This window comes from Mercenaria mercenaria, chromosome 4 (genome assembly GCF_021730395.1).
Source record: "Mercenaria mercenaria strain notata chromosome 4, MADL_Memer_1, whole genome shotgun sequence".
In the NCBI taxonomy this organism is placed as follows: Eukaryota; Metazoa; Mollusca; class Bivalvia; order Venerida; family Veneridae; genus Mercenaria; species Mercenaria mercenaria.
Genome location: NC_069364.1, coordinates 60,788,793 through 60,807,572, shown reverse-complemented (window position 1 = coordinate 60,807,572; position 18,780 = coordinate 60,788,793). Strand labels below are relative to the sequence as shown.

Here is an 18,780-nt window from a genome sequence, read left to right as displayed (position 1 = left end):
AATACTTTACTGCCAATATTCTGTAACACATTTTTCATCACTTCTGATTCATATATAGCATTAACAATAGAATTAAAAGGTTAATTAAAGACTTTTTTCTCGGGGGGGGGGGGGGGGGGGGGCGTTGATCTACGGATCGCCGGGTCGCGAGTACGATCCCCGGGCGGGACGTATGTTCTCCGTGACGATTTGATACAAGACATTGTGTCTGAAATCATTCGTCATCCACCTTTGATAATTCATGTGGGGAAGTTGGGAGTTACTTGCGGAGAACAGGTTTGTACTGTTACAGAATCCAAGAACACTGGTTAGGCTTACTGCCCGCCGTTACATGACTGAAATACTGTTGAAAAACGGCGTTAAACCCAAAACAAACAAGACATTTTTCTAATTATCTTGCCGATTTTGAATCGATTTTTTGTGTGCATATCGTCTTGATTCTTGATTAGGTTAACAGTAGATGATAGTTTTATGAAAATCCTTACAACGGTTTATAAGATCTGGATCGGCCATCTATTTGGTATTTTACCTCAAAGTGTGACATTGACCTTGAACTAAGTGACCCTGGTCATGTGTTTTGTTCGATGTCTTCATACGGTAAAAACTTTATGACTGTTTAATGAAAATCTTCCCATCAGTTTGAAGATATGGATTCCAATATAGTCAACCTCTGTGTAGGAATACTGTCAAACATTCATCTACTATACCGATAAGGGGAAGTAACACTGTGTTGGAGTTTGGTGCTTTGTATCTGGGTGTATAATAATTAAACAAAAGCTCATCCGAATTATTTATGTTGTATAGGAAACACAACGTTGAAAATACATTTACAAAAATCACATATCATTTGTCAATAGCATCAATAAAATAACACCAATCTGAAGCAAGCTATATAGCAACTGTATATATAAACAAATAATTTTTGTTTGTTTGGTTTTGAGTAACGTCAAGCTTGGGCATTTAATACACTGGTGTGCATCTTGACAGAAAGTCGACCTTGTACAAACAATTCCACATTACAAATGGTATGTGTGTGCGTCTGTGTGTGCGTTCGTGCGTACGTGCATGTGTGTGTGTGCGTGCGTGTGTGTGTGTGTGTGTGTGTGTGTGTGCTAAGGGGAAGGAGCGGAATTCAAACCCATTCCACTGAGTGGTGGCAAGTGATCTGAAGTCAGTGACATTAAAGACATTTAATATACATCTATTCAAATCCTATTGTAGTACTTGCACTTGCTTCTGTCATTTCTAGAGATGAAATAAACTATTTGGATGCAAATTTCATAGTTTTGCATCAGTTAGCCATAGCGCAGCTTGCAATTTAGTTTGAATAAACAGTTTTATGGTATGTTTAGATTTTTTGTGTTCGATGTGAACCCTAACCCTCCTTCTTCTTCTTCTTGGCGTTCATCAACCCTAACCCTACCCTTAACCTTAATATTTCACCTAGACTGGATGCATCTTTTTGGCTTTCATCACATCTTTTTACAAATAACAACGCTACTAGAGAAGTTGAAAATTACAAACTCTTTAACCACTCAAGTCACATATGCCCTAAACAAATAATGAAGCAGATGTGAAAATAATCGTGCAGATGACGTCATGACGTATATTATAATTTAGTGCTATGACCTGGCCAGTCATACAGCGGAGGTATATATTCCTCGTAGTCTAAACTATATTGATGAGATTCTATGAACTTTCGTTTGTCTTTTGGCTCCGGGAAATGATGTGCAAGATTCTCTTTGTACGCATACTCCGCGAGATGTACCGCTATGTCTGTTGATACTTGATATATATCAGCTAATGGTGGATACACCCGACCTTCCTCCAAATGTTCCTTGGACACCATATTTGACAGTGCCTTCAATAAATAGCACAAAGGAAACAAATTTAAAAATATTCAAACAGATTTGCATACAATTGTAATTAGCTTTTAACATAATCTATGTATCACCAAAATGAGCATTAAGATAGAACTTAAAATAAACATCTACGTCAGAAAATATTTTATTTAAATCACTTTTCTCCTAAGTTACTGCAATATGATTTCAACAGAATATTGATACATTTCAGACTGAAATTTAACCTTAAACTGTGTGACGAATTTTACAGGATAACGTTACAGTGCCAAACATAGCTCCTATCGTACTTTTGTAATATCGCCCTTAGGTCGGAGAGACAATATTGAGGATATTTGTTTCGGCTTCGTGAAAACATTGAATTGTCTCCCTTATCAGTGACGATATTATATTATTTCGATATCACACTAGAAAAACAAATTTTCTTTTTATTTAATGCTAATTTGTGAAGACAACGATTTATTTGTTTATTACATGGTTAAAAATTCAAATAGACCGATCGTACTTTGGTAATATCTTATGTTGAAGACACAATAGTGTGATAATACGACTCAAAAATGTGGAAAACGATGCAACAGTTGTGATGTTAAATATGATCGTATTTTCGCATATTAAAATGGATAATTATGACTTAAACCCACTGTCTGCTTTGAATAAACAATCTAATATAAACTTACTTTTGAAGATTCTAGGAAGATGGTTTCCGGAATGCTCCTTATATCACAGGCGATTGTAGCAAGACCAACAGCGGGGAATATATAGGCGTTATTGCCCTGTCCTATATAGTACGTTCTGCCATCCACTGTTACAGGATCAAACGGACTTCCACTGGCAAATACACACTTTCCCTGAAATTTCAAAAATCTATATCAGCTTTTTTTTCTGTATATAATTACTGATACTAGCTCAGTAATGATCGCAAGTCACCAATCAGTATATTCAAGAATTTAAATATCAGCATAACAATCTAAAAGATATATATATTAAATTTATTGAGATTATATGCGTCCTCTGACCTCCTCATAAAATGTAGGAATTGTCATTTTCACAGAAAATTTTGGTTGTGTAGGCACAAGAAATAAAAACTAAAGGTCCCGATCAGTTTGGTCCGTTGCAGGAACTTTTATTAAACAGTTAACATCACTAACTGCTGTGATGTATTTGGAATAAATGGAAACTGAGTTCACACACTTGACAGAAAATAATAGTAAATAAAATACACATTTGAAATGAATAACTTTTGTTGCCATTTAGGCTTGTTCTGCAGAGCATGAACGTTTATGTAGATTCACCTATGAGGCCGTGTAAATCTATTCTGCACAGTATTTCAAGCTTTTGTAGACGTGCCTTTATACATGACCGTGTACAGGCTTGTTCTGTTGACGCAGGGCGTCACTACATATATTGCTCACCCTGATCGTAGTTCTGGTGAGCTAAAAATCGTCCTGATAAAAAAATAAAAAAATAACAATCTCTAACTATTAAGTTCACTTTGTAGACAATGACATGAAATAAATCGCGCATTTTGTATAATTATCTTTGTGGCCGTTTATGCTTGTATACGGCATGCAGTGCTGCAGTGCTTTTTGCAGACATACGTTTGTGGCTGAAAATGATTGTGCAGGGAATGCAAGTTTGTTGTGGAAATACGTTTGTGGATGTGTTAGCTTGTTCTGTAGGGCATGTATATTCATTGTAGACATACTTTTGTGGCCGTGTCGGCTTGTTCTGCCAGGCATACAGGTTTATTGTAGATATAACTTTGTGAGCGTTAAGGCCTGTTCTGCAGGACATGCATATGTTTTGTAGACATACTTTTGTGGCTGTGTCGGCTTGTTCTACATGTGGCATGTCAAATATTTATTGTAGACATACCTTTGTGACCGTATAGGCTTGTTCTGCCGTGCACTCTGCTTTACTAGTAGGATTGCTGAGAGCAAATATGATTGGACGCTCATTGAATGTTGCCATATCTTTGAGAATGGTTTCTGTAAACGTTCCTGGCTGGGCAGCAGCACCTTTGAAACAAATAATATTTACTTTCTAATGTTTTGACAATGAAAACAACTTAATGAAACAATAGTAACCAGTGAAACTATTACGCAAAAGTATGTGAGCTTCCAGAATAAGTTTCAAATTTATTTGTTGTACATTTTATGGAAAATGTTCTCAAAATGATTGAAATAACACGCTTCTGTATATCTATAATATTTCTAGCTCTATTGATATGACTTGCTCTCCATTTTATTTTTAACAATCTTTAGTTATCTGTAACTACCTTTAGTACAGTATTCATTCTTTTTTTCTGTTTTCTCCTCATTTGACTCACCTATGATAGCAGTTGGTTTTACTTGTTTGACGACGTCTTCTAGTTTTTCAATAGGTGGATGCGCATGTGCAAATGGTTCCTTTTCAACGGTTATACCTCCTGATGGTCTATTTTTCACAATGAGACCCCTGGAATCAACCATCCATATCCTGTTGTATGCGTCCTCCTCTGTCAGTCCTTGGTGTTCAAACGCCATAACGAGCAATTTAGCAATGCCAATAGAAGCCTATCAAAGAAGAGTAATTCATTAAACATACTTCGTTATTTCATGTAAAATGATTAGGCAGCAGTGGAGTAGTTTCAAATTTTGGCTCCGTCGATTTTTGCGTACTTAATGTACCCTTACTGTACCCTTAAGTGTATAGATATCAAAGTTTTAATTATCGAAAGCAAATTCTTAGAGAAATCAATCTATATGTGCATGTAGCTATGAAGAATAGATGCGAATATTTGTATAAACCTTGATTAATAAATTTTGTGTCTTTAATTTTGCAAATTCGAACGAAGCAGTGTTTTCTGCAGCAAAACGACAGTAAGCGTCTTTGAGCTGCTTTTTCTCCTAAATGTCCTGGATGTCAGAAACTTTGCATTGCAGGGGTTTGTGCCGATGGGGTTGGTTAATATGAAAGCATGCTTGAATGATATCTAAATACATGAACGAGTGTATGGCGTGTGTTAGAAGTAAGAAACAGTGTAGATGATTTTAAGAGTGGATTGGGGGTAGGTTTAAATTTGTAAATCATCCCTCACGGGGGCAGTCATACCCCCTAACACCGGCTTAACGCAGCCAGTCACGATAATTTAATGCACTCTTGAGTAATAGACTATGATATTAAAAACATAAATTTTCTTCTTTTTTTTTTTTTGCTCGGTAACTGTGAAAAACGTACAGAACGTAATAAAATTTAGCGTGAGTATGCTTTCTCCGCTAAAAAAACAACTCAGCAAAAATTCAGTTGAATGGAATCTATCACAAAGAAAGGCCTGGAAAATTGAATATTTAGCATTCTAAAGTATACAGATTTACCTCTCCGGCTCCATAGAATAGGAACACATTGTCACAAAGAGGTTTGCCCGTGATCTGCAGACTTGCCAGAAGACCTGCTACCGTAACAGCGGCTGTACCTGCACATGTACAAAAATACAAAGATAATGTAAATGAAATAAACGAAGTAAAACAATATCAAATATCTGATAAAAACAAACGTTTCATTTGGCTATTACGTCAGAAAGGTGCCTTTATCTCTTGTCTGTGAAGTTTTGAGCTGTTCTTGTTTTTTTCGGGGAGCGTGGGGGTGGGGGGTATTTTATTAAAATATTAAATGGTTAGCTGAGCTATTTTCTGAGAATATCCCTATATTTATTTACATACTAGTATGACGAAATGTTTAATAAGGTTATCATATGTGCATTTTGTATATGTATATAAACATGTGTTTTGCTGAAATTCATTATAATATATTTTAAATTATCATATTGAAAGGTTAACAGGTGCATTATTGTATTAGTTACAGAGATATTAAACGCGGTCTCAAACCTTAAAGAATAGGAGATCAAAAGATGAGCCGTGCCATGAGAAAACCAACATAGTGGCTTTGCGACCAGCATGGATCCAGACCAGCCTGCGCATCCGCGCAGTCTGGTCAGGATCCATGCTGTTCGCTAACAGTTTCTCCAATTCCAATAGGCTTTAAAAGCGAACAGCATGGATCCTGACCAGACTGCGCAGATGCGCAGGCTGGTCTGGATCCATGCTGGTCGCAAACCCACTATGTTGGTTTTCTCATGACACGGCTCAGATGTCTAATCATATGATTCACAAGAGGTCTATACATGTATTATCACCTGCTTGGCAGTATTTACTATTCTACTTAATTAAGTCAGTGCAATATTTATTTACTGGTAGACTCGGTCCCTTTCATCTTTCTCTACTGCTACTTCTTTGGGAACTCATTATATTTAGGAACAATCTTACAATTTAGGCCATCAAGACATACCTTGTATATCGTCATTAAACATACAGTAGGAACTCCTATATTTCTCTAAAAATCTGAACGCATTATGGTTACCAAAGTCTTCAAACTGCACAAGGCAGTTCCCTCCATACCTGAAAACAGAGATTTATCTTTTAAAGTGTTGATGCCATTACAGTTGTATAAAATTAGAGATGGTTTCACTAAAATATAACCACCACGAAACAGCAAATATGCATTTCAACAATACCGCAAAAGATAGGGTTTGAATTAACAAACATTTACAAAAACAGACCCAAGAGACGGCAAGCGTTTGTATGTATCGGGGTGGATTTCAGCCATAGTCGCCGCAACTCTCTACAAAGGCACGAGTGATTTGGGAAGCTTTTAAACTCAAACAGAAGCATTCACATTGACGATGGAGTAAGATAAAATCCGTCAACTCCCATCACAGTTAATGACAAATGGGGGGTAGAATTTTACCTTAAGATCCACCTTATGTCAAAAATGCAACTATCATAGAATTGTATAAGTTTGATTTAAGGTAAGTTCGATTAAAGATATGATAAAGTAGAACCATATCTGTCCTTACTGCTTCATTACAGCAGACATGATTGTACTTACTTCTTCATTACAGCAGACATGATTGTACTTACTTCTTCTTTACAGCAGACATGAGTGTACTTACTTCTTCATTACAGCAGACACGAGTGTACTTACTTCTTCATTACAGCAGACATGATTGTACTTACTTCTTCATTACAGCAGACATGATTGTACTTACTTCTTCATTACAGCAGACATGACTGTACTTACTTCTTCATTACAGCAGACATGATTGTACTTACTTCTTCATTACAGCAGACATGATTGTACTTACTTCTTCATTACAGCAGACATGATTGTACTTACTTCTTCTTTACAGCAGACATGACTGTACTTACTTCTTCATTACAGCAGACCTGATTGTACTTACTTCTTCATTACAGCAGACACGAGTGTACTTACTTCTTCATTACAGCAGACATGATGGTACTTACTGCTTCATTACAGCAGACACGAGTGTACTTACTTCTTCATTACAGCAGACATGATGGTACTTACTGCTTCATTACAACTGACACAAGTGTACTTACTTCTTCATTACAGCAGACATGATTGTACTTACTTCTTCATTACAGCAGACACGAGTGTACTTACTTCTTCATTACAGCAGACACGAGTGTACTTACTTCTTCATTACAGCAGACACGAGTGTACTTACTTCTTCATTACAGCAGACATGATGGTACTTACTGCTTCATTACAACTGACACAAGTGTACTTACTTCTTCATTACAGCAGACATGATTGTAATTACTTCTTCATTACAGCAGACATGACTGTCCTTACTCCTTCATTACAGCAGGCATTATTGTAATTACTCCTTCATTACAGCCGACGTGATTGTAATTACTTCTTCATTACAGCAGACATGATTGTCCTTACTTCTTCATTACAGCAGACATGATTGTCCTTACTTCTTCATTACAGCAGACATGATTGTAATTACTTCTTCATTACAGCAGACATGATTGTAATTACTTCTTCATTACAGCAGACATGATTGTACTTACTTCTTCATTACAGCAGACATCAATTCATCTATGAGAGCGTCATAGTTCGGACCTCGTTCTCGTTTCTGTTTAAGTCCGATATACAGTGGATCTTTTATCAAATTCTTGAAATAGAATTAAATCAAAAGAACGCATATAGTTATACATTTACATGCACTTACATCAAAAAGAATTTAGAACCTTGTGTTTCACATATTTTGTATTCATTCAAAATAACTGTCGAGTACAGTTTCTGTGAGTGAGTTACTTTGGAAAACTCAGTCAATGCTGAATTTACTTAGAGGGTCGCTCGCAAAGCAACAGTATATTACGAATCTACAAAAACAGGTTTGTGGGACTTCAGCTATGTTACACAAAACGTCACAGTAAAGAACATAAAATTTTGATAGTGAACTTAATGGTGGCAAGACTGAATGCTATTAAAATAATTATAACAATTTCATAAAAAAAATAAGACATAAACGATTACTTCACTGACCTCATTGTCTGTACCCACGTCAATCATGATTGGTAGACATTGGTGTGGCTGTACTCCGGCCAGTGCTGTGTAAAGGGACAACTTGCCTATAGGAATTCCCATTCCGTACGCACCGAGGTCTCCGAGCCCTAGGATCCTCTCACCGTCCGTTGCAACTATAGCCTGGAACACAACAATTCTCTGCAGCACAGTGCTAATTATTGCTAAATAGTATATAGAAAATAGAGCTACTTGGTGAATATTATGAGTTTACCTGGATTAAAGTGTAAATTATATGAGATTATCAAAGAGTTCTCCAAAGGGTTGTTTTAATAAGAGACTAAACCTACAGGTATTTTAGTAATAATTACTAGACTCACTTGATATGTCGTGGTGTGCCGGAAAATGGCACTTCGAATTTGCAGTTGTTTGAAACTGAAATTCTGAATGCAGTTTGTTTCATGCATAAATAATACATAGAAGTTTGTTTTCTTATTCAAAATATAATTTTAAAATTTTTGCGGACCTTTCAAAAATGTTGCATTGTTAAAACGTTTCTCTGTATTTCGTAAATAGCTCACTGAGTAAAGAAAATAAAAACACCATAATGACTATGACCTTGATTTTATGCAAAACTACTGCAGTTACAAAAGTAACAAAACAACAATTGCCAGTGACAACACATCACAAATGTGTTTACATGATTGTTTAATCTTTTCATAGTTAATGAACCAGTGGAGTGTATATTACAAACAAATATTATTTTCAGGTAGGAGCGATGGTTAGGAGCGTTGGTTGAGTAGTTAGGTTGTTGGACACTCAGTCTAGTGGTAAAGAAATCGGGCACCACTTGGATCACGACTTCGTATTTCCTTTTATGACGACTCGTGCCCGTTTTCCTAGAAAGTGGACAGAGGAGGGATTGACATATTTAACAAAATCCATGCTGATGAACTATACTAGGTAAATGCTAAATGTGACTTTAGGCGATGACTGGGTGGTACACTTCTAAAGTGCATGACTGAACTCTCCAAACACTCAAATCGATGCATTACCTTAATGTCATTTATGGGCCAGTTGCACAGGATGTCGTAGACATGACCCAGGTCATGAATAGTAATGTACAAGCCCCTGAAAGAGAAGAAAAAATCATTTAATACAAAAATGCCAAAGGTTTTAAATATCGTAGACTGAATAATATTTATTTATTATACTAGGTCATCAAGCTGTTAAAAGCTTCTGATTTAGTAAAAGACGTTGCAGAGAATGACTCACGTTGGTGAAACTGATAAATCTTCCTTTTTCGTTCGGTCTTTCGATGTGTGATCAAATTTCTGCTACTTTCCTTCTTCGTGTGAATGTCGTGTTTAATGATTAAACTAAATTTAAAGCTAACCTGGGTTTCCTATAGGTGAGTCCATATTTCAGACAAGCCTGGCCGACTGTCGGGGTATATATGATCGGCATCATCTGTTCTACATACCGCATGATCGTTCTGTAAAACAATCTCTCGTTCCGATCCTGAAAGTATGATCATTTCACGTTATCGTGACGTATACATGTTAGGCACACAAGACTAAAGCGAGTACTATATCTCGTGCACTAAAGTTAGACATGATTAACCGACATTTTATCATGCTATGTGCAAGAGACATTATGTCGTTTGGAAATGAAAGTAAAACATGTGTATGAGACAATATGCCGTGCTAGAGACCGTATGACTTGTGCATGAGGTAAAAGGATGCGTGCATGAGACTGTATGTCTTGTGCATGAGGTACCAGGACTTGCTCACGAGATCGAATGACTTCTGCACGAGGTAGCCTGACATGTGCCCGAAATCACATGGCTTGTGCACCAGGAAGTAGGACGTCTGCACGAGATCGTATGACTTTTTCACGTGGTAGTCTGACTTGTGAATGAGATAGTAGGACTTGTGCACGAAATAGTATGACATGTGCACGAGGCAGTAGTACGTGAGCACGAGGTAGTATGACTTGTACACGAGGTACAAAAATGAGCGCACGAGATAGTATGATTTTAACAAGAGGTAGTATGACTTGTGAACGAGATCGTGTGGGATGTGCACGGGGTAGTATGGCTTGGGACGTATGCTAGAAATCTTGTGACATGTGCACGAGGTAGATGGACGTGTGCTAGAGATCGTGTGGCTTGTGCACGAGGCAGTAAGACGTGTGCTAAAGGTCGTTTAGCTCGTGCTCGAGGTAGTAGGACGTGTTCTAGAGATCGGGTGGTTTGTGCACGAGGTAGTAGGACGTGTTCTAGAGATCGCGTGGCTTGTGCACGAGGTAGTAGGACGTGTGCCAGAGATTGCGTGGTATGTGCTGGAGTAGTAGGGCGTGTTCTAGAGATCACGTGGCTTGTGCACGAGGTAGTAGGACGTGTGCTAGAGATCGCGTGGCTTGTGCACGAGGTAGTAGGACGTGTTCTAGAGATCGCGCGGCTTGTGCAAGAGGTAGTAGGACGTGTGCTAGAGATCGCGCGGCTTGTGCACGAGGTAGTAGGACGTGTGCTAGAGATCGCGCGGCTTGTGCACGAGGTAGTAGGACGTGTGCTAGAGATCGCGCGGCTTATGCACAAGTGGTAGGACGTGTGCTAGAGATCGCGCGGCTTGTGCACGAGGTAGTAGGACGTGTTCTAGAGATCGCGCGGCTTGTGCACGAGGTAGTAGGACGTGTGCTAGAGATCGCGCGGCTTGTGCACGAGATAGTATGAAGTGTGATAGAGATCGCGCAGCTTGTGCACGAGGTAGTAGGACGTGTGCTAGAGATCGTGTGGCTTGTGCACGAGGTAGTATGAAGTGTGATAGAGATCGCGCGGCTTGTGCACGAGATAGTATGAAGTGTGATAGAGATCGCGCGACTTGTGCACGAGATAGTATGAAGTGTGATAGAGATTGCGCAGCTTGTGCACGAGGTAGTAGGACGTGTGCTAGAGATCGTGTGGCTTGTGCACGAGGTAGTATGAAGTGTGATAGAGATCGCGCGGCTTGTGCACGAGATAGTATGAAGTGTGATAGAGATCGCGCGGCTTGTGCACGAGATAGTATGAAGTGTGATAGAGATCGCGCGGCTTGTGCACGAGATAGTATGACGTGTGCTAGAGATCGCGTGGCTTGTGAACGAGATAGTATGAAGTGTGATAGAGATCGCGCGGCTTGTGCACGAGGTGGTAGGACGAGTGCTAGAGATCGCGTGGCTTGTGCACGAGGTAGTAAGACGTTTGCTAGAGATCGCGTAGCTTGTGCACGAGGTAGTAGGACGTGTGCTAGAGATCGTTTAGCTCGCGCTCGAGGTAGTATGACGTGTGCCAGAGATCGTTTAGCTCGCGCTCGAGGTAGTAGGACGTGTGCAAGAGATCGTTTAGCTCATGCTCGAGGTAGTAGGACGTGTTCTAGAGATCACGTGGCTTGTGCATGAGGTAGTAGGACGTGTGCTAGAGATCGTGTTACTTGTGCACGAGGTAGTAGGACGTGTGCTAGAGATCGCGTAGCTTGTGCACGAGGTAGTAGGACGTGTGCTAGAGATCGTTTAGCTCGCGCTCGAGGTAGTATGACGTGTGCCAGAGATCGTTTAGCTCGTACTCGAGGTAGTAGGACGTGTGCAAGAGATCGTTTAGCTCATGCTCGAGGTAGTAGGACGTGTTCTAGAGATCGCGTGGCTTGTGCATGAGGTAGTAGGACGTGTGCTAGAGATCGTGTTACTTGTGCACGAGGTAGTAGGACGTGTGCTAGAGATCGCGTGACTTGTGCACGGGGTAGTAGGACGTGTCCTAGAGATCGTTTAGCTCGTGCTCGATGTAGTAAGACGAGTGCTAAAGATCGTTTAGCTCGTGCAGAGGTTAGTTAGGGGGCGTGTGGCTAGAGATCGCGTGGTCGTGCACAAGGTAGTAGAACGTGTGCTAGAGCTCGTTCAGCTTGTGCACGAGGTAGTAGGACGTGTGCTAGAGATCGTTTAGCTCGTGCTCGATGTAGTAAGACGTGTGCTAAAGATCGTTTAGCTCGTGCACGAGGTAGTAGGACGTGTGCTAGAGATCGCGTGGCTTGTGCACGAGGTAGTAGGACGTGTGCTAGAGATCGTTCAGCTCGTGCTCGAGACAGTAGGACGTGTTCTAGACATCGCGTGGCTTGTGCACGAGGTAGTCGGACGTGTGCTAGAGATCGCGTGGCTTGTGCACGAGGTACAAGGACGTGTACTAGAAATCGCGTAGCTTGTGCACGAGGTAGTAGGACGTGTGTTAGAGGTCGGGTGGCTTGTGCACGAGGTAGTAGGGCGTGTGACAGAAATCGTGTGGCTTGTGTAGGAGGTAATAAGACGTGTGCTAGAGATCGTATGGCTTGTGCTCGGGGTAGAAGGACGCGTGCTTGAGATCGTGTGGCTTATGCACGAAGCAGTAGGATGTGTGCTATAGATCGCGTAGCTTATGCACGAGGTTGTAGGACGTGTACTAGAGATCGCCTGGCTTTTGCACGAGATAGTAGGACGTGCGCTAGAGATCGTGTGGCTTGTGCATGAGGCAGTAAGACATGTGCTAGAGATTGTGCTGCCCATGCACGAGGTAGTAGGACGTGTGCTTGAGATCGTGTGGCTTGTGCACGAGGTAGTAGGGCTTGTGCTAGAGATTGTGTGATTTGAGCACGAGGTAGTAGGACGTGTACTTGAGATCTCGTGGCTTGTGCACGAGGTAGTAGGACGTGTGCTAGAGATCTCGTGGCTTGTGCGCGAGGTAGTAGGACGTGAGCTAGAGATTGTGTGATTTGTGCACGAGGTAGTAGGACGTGTGCTAGAGATTGTGCTGCCCATGCACGAGGTATTAGGACGTGCGCTTGAGATTGTGTGGCTTGTGCACGAGGTAGTAGGACGTGTGTGATGATCCAAAATTATTTGTGAATTAATCCATACCGTAAATTTCTGGTTGCGGTAAATGCACCACCAGCCTTATCCCCTGCCTATGTACGTCTACGTAAAACATTTTCGTTTTTTTTAGTCTGGCATTTAGATAGAAGACATATAAAATTTAAAAACCAACCATTACGTACTTGAAGAGACATCATGTATATATAGCGGTCAAGGTCATTTTCCCATCGGTGGAATTTCTGCATGGTAAAGTAGACCTGCTGTTCCGGCGTGATGATGTTGGGCGGTAAAAGACCATGTAGACCTAGCAGCTGACGCTCCCTTAGTGTGTAACACATACCCTGTACAGTGGTAAAAAATTATAATTGCATAAAATTACTTTATGTGATAATTTTACAGATTAACTATATACCTGTGTAAATGGCCTTCAATACTACGCATGTATGCCAGTTGTAAATGTCTTTGCGCTTCTTCATTTCAAAGCCTTAGAAGAAACCCATTAATAGCACATCGGCAGCAATAAGGTTTACTTTTTCATACTTAGGAATGGATTACAGAGACGTCTGTGAAATTCCGCTCTCACCAGGATTTTGAACGAGCGACCTCCGGCCCAGACGCTCTACCACTGCACCATTGTGCATCCTTGAGAGAGAGAAATTCTCTGATTTTCAGTTCCTCATACGTTGTATTGTAGAATTAACTGCCTTGTAATATAGTTACCTCTGACCTTGATGCTTAAGGCGGCTGTGGCAACCACCCAGTATTAGGCCAGAAAGTTAAATGCTACTTCTTTTCTACTCTTACTTATAATGCTAACATTCTTCCTATTTTACATTCTCACTTTAGCTAATGTTGGACCCATCAGCCTTTTATAATTCATTTTTCTTCTTCACTAAAATGTCGGCGTGCATCACATGCCAGTATCACTCGAAAGAACTTGAAGACGATGAGTTGAGACAGACGATAGAGAGATGGGAGTGGAGAGAAAGAGAGAGCAGTAAACATGCATTAAAATTAGAGATTCAAATACATGATCCGGTAGACAAAACCTACCTTGTTGAGATGAGGGTCTCCTAAAAGGGACATGGCCTTGAACTTTGGTCGCCCGATAGTCACATCGATCTCTTCCTCAATCACACTTTGTGTCATTGAAGTTCTAGAAAAGAATACAAACACACGATTCAGTTCCCCGTACTAACAGGCCGCTAACACGGACACTAAGTTTTGTTAACTTGGTGTATATGCTGTTTAACTTATTCTAGATTAGATGTGTACAAATTATTATATTTTTTTCTGTTTCATTCGGGACATAATAGAAAACACACTTTTATTGTTTTCATGAACATCTATAACCACATTTACCACACTTGTACGGATCATTACTACTTCGCACAACATCGTACCAGACAAATATATTCGTATTTATTTGGAATGCTGTCAAATACTAAGACCTGTATCCTACATTTTTGTTTGTTGTTTTTTGTACTAAGTAACATATGGAATTAGTGTATAATTGATTTACTCACGACATAGAGTGAGTAAATGGATTCTAGTACTGTGTGTAAGTAGAGGAGTTCAATATAAACACGTCATATGATTACACAAATTACTTATCAAGAAAATACTACAAATTTTATTTACTGACAAATCATAGCAGGAACGATAGTTGTATTCATCTTAATCGATCATGTAAAAAAGTATATTTTATTATTACTGAAACTGAAACTGAAACTGAAACTGCTTTATTTGATTAAACGCCTAATTTTACACATAGTATATTCACCGGCGTTGTACATTAAATTATACCAGATTTATGTAGCGCCAAAGGCGCTTTACATAGTTCAAATGCAGCCACACAGGGCGCATAATTCATCCTCTACTAGTACAGACACAGAGCAATCTGACCAGAGGGACAGAGTGAGACAGCAGAAATCAGATACAGGCTTATCCGGCTAACTTAGCCTAGCTCGTTTCGAATAGACAGCCTGGTTCTTTAACGTGCCCAGTGTATAGCACTGATACACGCAAGGATTGCCTGGGTTCCTGACCAGTACACCTCTAGTTGGGTGGGAAACACTGAAAAGCGTTTCTGAAAATTCCCGAGTAGCTGCCGGGGATCGAACCCCAACCTCAGGATTGGAAGGCCAGTGTGCAAACCACTGAGCTATCCGTCCACCCAAAGTAGCATGTTTATAATACTATGATTCCGGTAATTATATATTAAAAGTTGTTTTGTTAAAAAGTAACTTGTTTTTATTTCTTATGAAAAGTCCCTTCTTTTACATAGTTTGTCACTGAAGTGACATGTCAGTCAATTCTAAGCTTGTTTAATTTCTTTTGAAAAACCTCCTTTCTGTTATATTTGAAACTGAAAACTAGAATGTGTCTGTAGGACACTGCATGTGCCCCCACTGGTACATTTGTCAAAAATAAGGGGCAATAATTCAAATGTTTGCAGTCTTAAGGGGGAATAGCCTTAACAAACGTTTTATAAAAAGGATTCATTATTCTAGGCCATATACTTCTTGAGTTACGAGCATCACAAAAAAAACCCCACTATTTTGGCTATTTCAAGGGCCGTAACTCTGTTATAAGCACTTAAATCTCAAGAAGAATGCCATGTGTGCAAGGTCACATCATGATAAAGACTCATGGTTTCATGAATTTACATCAAATACTTTTTTGAGCTAGGCACGTCATTAGGTAAAAATGTGCATTTTTGACTATTTCAGGGGCCATAACTCTGGAAATAGGGGGTTGAGTCAGACAAAAAATAGGAGCTGCCCAAGTTTATATCATGATAAAGACTCGTGCAAGGTTTCATCAATTTATATGAAATCCTTTTAAAGCTAAACCCGTCACAAGGTGAAAATGTGCATTTTTGACTATTTCAGGTGGCATAACTCTGGAAATAGGGGACGGAGCCAGAAGAAAAAATAGGAGATGCTCAAGTTCATATCATGATAAAGACTACTGCAAGGTTTCGTCAATTTGTATGAAATACTTTTTGAGCTAGGCGCGTCACACGGTGAAAATGTGCACTTTTTACTATTTCAGGGGCCATAACTCTAAAAATAGGAGGCGGAGCCAGGCGAAAAATAGGAGGTGCGCATGTTCATATCATGATTAATACTCTTGCAAGGTTTCATCAATTTATATCAAATACTTTTTGAGCTAGGCGCGTCACAAGGTGAAAATGTGCATTTCTGACTATTTCAGGGGCCATAACTCTGGAAATAGGGGCGGTGCCAGACGAAAAATAGGAGTCGCGCAAGTTCATATCATGATAAAGACTCATGCAAGGTTTCATCAATTTATATCAAATACTTTTTGAGCTAGGCGCATCACAAACTTCGAACGGACGGAAACACGGACGGATGCACGGAAAATACCATATCTATATGCCCCCTCCACTCAGTGGTGGGGGCGCAAAAACACGCCAATCATCCAGGCAATAAAAATCGGCATCGCAATATCATCAATAACGATCGGTCACCTTACCATGATATCGATTTTCTGTAATATCGGTCCTGAGGTCAATTCTTCCTCATGTATAAAATAACAAATGTGTTTATATTTATCTGCCCAACTGTGAAGTGTTCCTCAATGGCTAGTCAGTGATTATGTTCATCAAATGACTCGTTAGTGATTCAAGTTGTTGGTTGTTTTTGTTTTGTTTTTTCAACTAATATAACTGTCAAATTAATTGTAAAAATCGCAGCACGCGAAACCCGATATATAAATGTCCTTCGTGTTTTTCTCTCTTGGTAAACATGCAGCTTTGTGTTCTAAGTACTGAAGCATGCTATTGCTACATTAATTAAAACAAAATTGACATATCCAAAATATCCGACTATGTATGATATAAGATTAGATAAGGTAAGATAAATTTTATTTGTGCTGGCCTACAATATATAGTCTCATAAACATGAAATATATTGTAATACAAACGTTACACCAGAAAAAAAGTGGAGGGGTCATACATGCACCTATGATATAATACCTAGCTTAAACAAATAGGAAGACAGAAGAACGCGTGATCCATGTAAAACCTTTTGTTGTACAAGCCATGCATAGATAACATAGTGCAAAAAGATATGCTTACAGTTCATCTGTTTTATTGTGACACTGGGCACGACATCCTTCCTGAATCCAAACTCCGCATCTTCCTGCACGGCGGATACCGCACGTCGCAGCACGGAACATATCGTATCCGAAGAGTCACTCCCACTTACTTAGTATCCCTTATAACACAGTCTTATTCTTTCCAATTATTCGCGGATCGATATACATTTTTCGTACTTCCTTTTTCACTGTTAACAATAACATTCATTTAGTGTTAAGCAGTACGAGTACACATCCTTAAGACAGTTAATGTGAAGGACTTTGTATGTTTTAAACGTACATTTTCAATGCGTTTGGCTATGTTCTGGTTTCGATATTTACCGGACGCTTGTGAGGAACGGCGAACATAAGCGCGGTCTTAAAAAGCTGATATACGTCGTTTTGCAGAATTTAGTATTGATTTAGGCTTGACATATAATCTACAGTATGGTGAGTTTCTAAGGCGACGTAAAATATTTGAAAAAAATCTAAACCGACATTGTGGAGGAGACGAAAATACAAATATTAATTTTGTACAAAATATTTGTATTGAAATAATTAGCCAGAGTGAAAAATTTTACTACATACTCCAGGGCCTCTCTGGCAAAATCCAAAATTTTGGAACCACCCCTTGTGATTATATTGATATAGCCTTCTTCGGTTTTGAGCCCGAGTTGAAAATTTTCGTATTCTGGTGCGGACCAGTAGCTGGAGTAGGTCTTATATGAAGAACATCTTCAACTGGGTGCAGGTGATAGGTGTGAGTTAATCATGTTTATTTTTTTTATGAAAATAAACATGTATACACTAGATAATCTGTGTATTTACTGTCACAGAATGTTATATTTGGTAAACCGTTCACTTGGCCATAATTAACTTACTACTTCTCACTTTAAAGTGAAGGAAGCTAATGCCAAAAAAAATATCTTAATAAGTTTCCTTGTTTCAATTTGGTACTTGAGCTTTATATAGCCACATACATATTGCATAAGTTGTGTATATCGGCCTTTAATACATGATACAGGCTAATATGGCGTGTACTTTTCAAGGGCAAATTTATGACATTCATTACTGGTAAAGAGTGTCGTGGTTTAACGCACGTGAGTCGAACACATGCAGATGTGTGTTAACAAAAAGTAAACTAATATCGGTAATAGGGGAACAAAAATGAATAAAACCTGTCTATAAAGACCCTTGGGAGAGCCAAAATGTGGTCTTTATCAGGAGGTGGTCTTTATTATTCACAGGTTAAAATACATTGTAAATGTTAAAATGGGAAACAAAACATGTGGTCTTTAGAGCCAGGTGGTCTCTGTTCAGAGATGATCTTTAATATAGGTTTGTAGTATGGAAGTATCATCCGCCACAATATGTGACATGTCATTCTTAGTGTAAAATGTCATTCCAGATTACATGCTTAATGTGACATGATATTCTTAACGTTACATTACTTGAATGTAATGTCACATTAAGTATGTCATGCCACATTAAGAAATCCATGCCACAGGAAAAATTTGGTCATTAAGAATGCAGTTATGAACGTAACTAAGAGTGTAGTATAAAATGT

At 39.3% G+C, this 18,780-nt stretch overlaps 1 protein-coding gene across 1 annotated transcript; it reads right to left on the bottom strand.

Annotated features, from left to right (window-relative positions):
- Positions 1-777: 777 nt before the first annotated feature.
- LOC123551885 (NADP-dependent malic enzyme-like) lies at positions 778-17,372 on the bottom strand. Its single transcript, XM_045341149.2, has 13 exons — positions 17,215-17,372; positions 14,163-14,265; positions 13,292-13,450; positions 9,631-9,755; positions 9,290-9,365; positions 8,256-8,417; positions 7,778-7,881; positions 6,186-6,295; positions 5,216-5,313; positions 4,189-4,414; positions 3,735-3,877; positions 2,537-2,707; positions 778-1,861 (listed from the first exon to the last, which is right to left on the bottom strand). Exons 1-13 carry the CDS (start codon positions 17,313-17,315, stop codon positions 1,610-1,612), a joined length of 1,830 nt encoding a protein of 609 aa, XP_045197084.2. The 5' UTR covers positions 17,316-17,372; the 3' UTR covers positions 778-1,609.
- Between the last annotated feature and the right edge of the window lie 1,408 nt (positions 17,373-18,780).

Excerpts from the sequence above, each read along its gene's own strand:
- LOC123551885 (XM_045341149.2), bottom strand. The coding sequence starts at position 17,315 with ATGTTCCGTGCTGCGACGTGCGGTATCCGCCGTGCAGGAAGATGCGGA. Across the intron at positions 6,296-7,777 it reads ATGTCTGCTGTAATGAAGAA|GTATGGAGGGAACTGCCTTG; the intron begins GTAAGTACAATC and ends CTCTGTTTTCAG. Across the intron at positions 1,862-2,536 it reads TCTTCCTAGAATCTTCAAAA|GCACTGTCAAATATGGTGTC; the intron begins GTAAGTTTATAT and ends TATTTATTGAAG.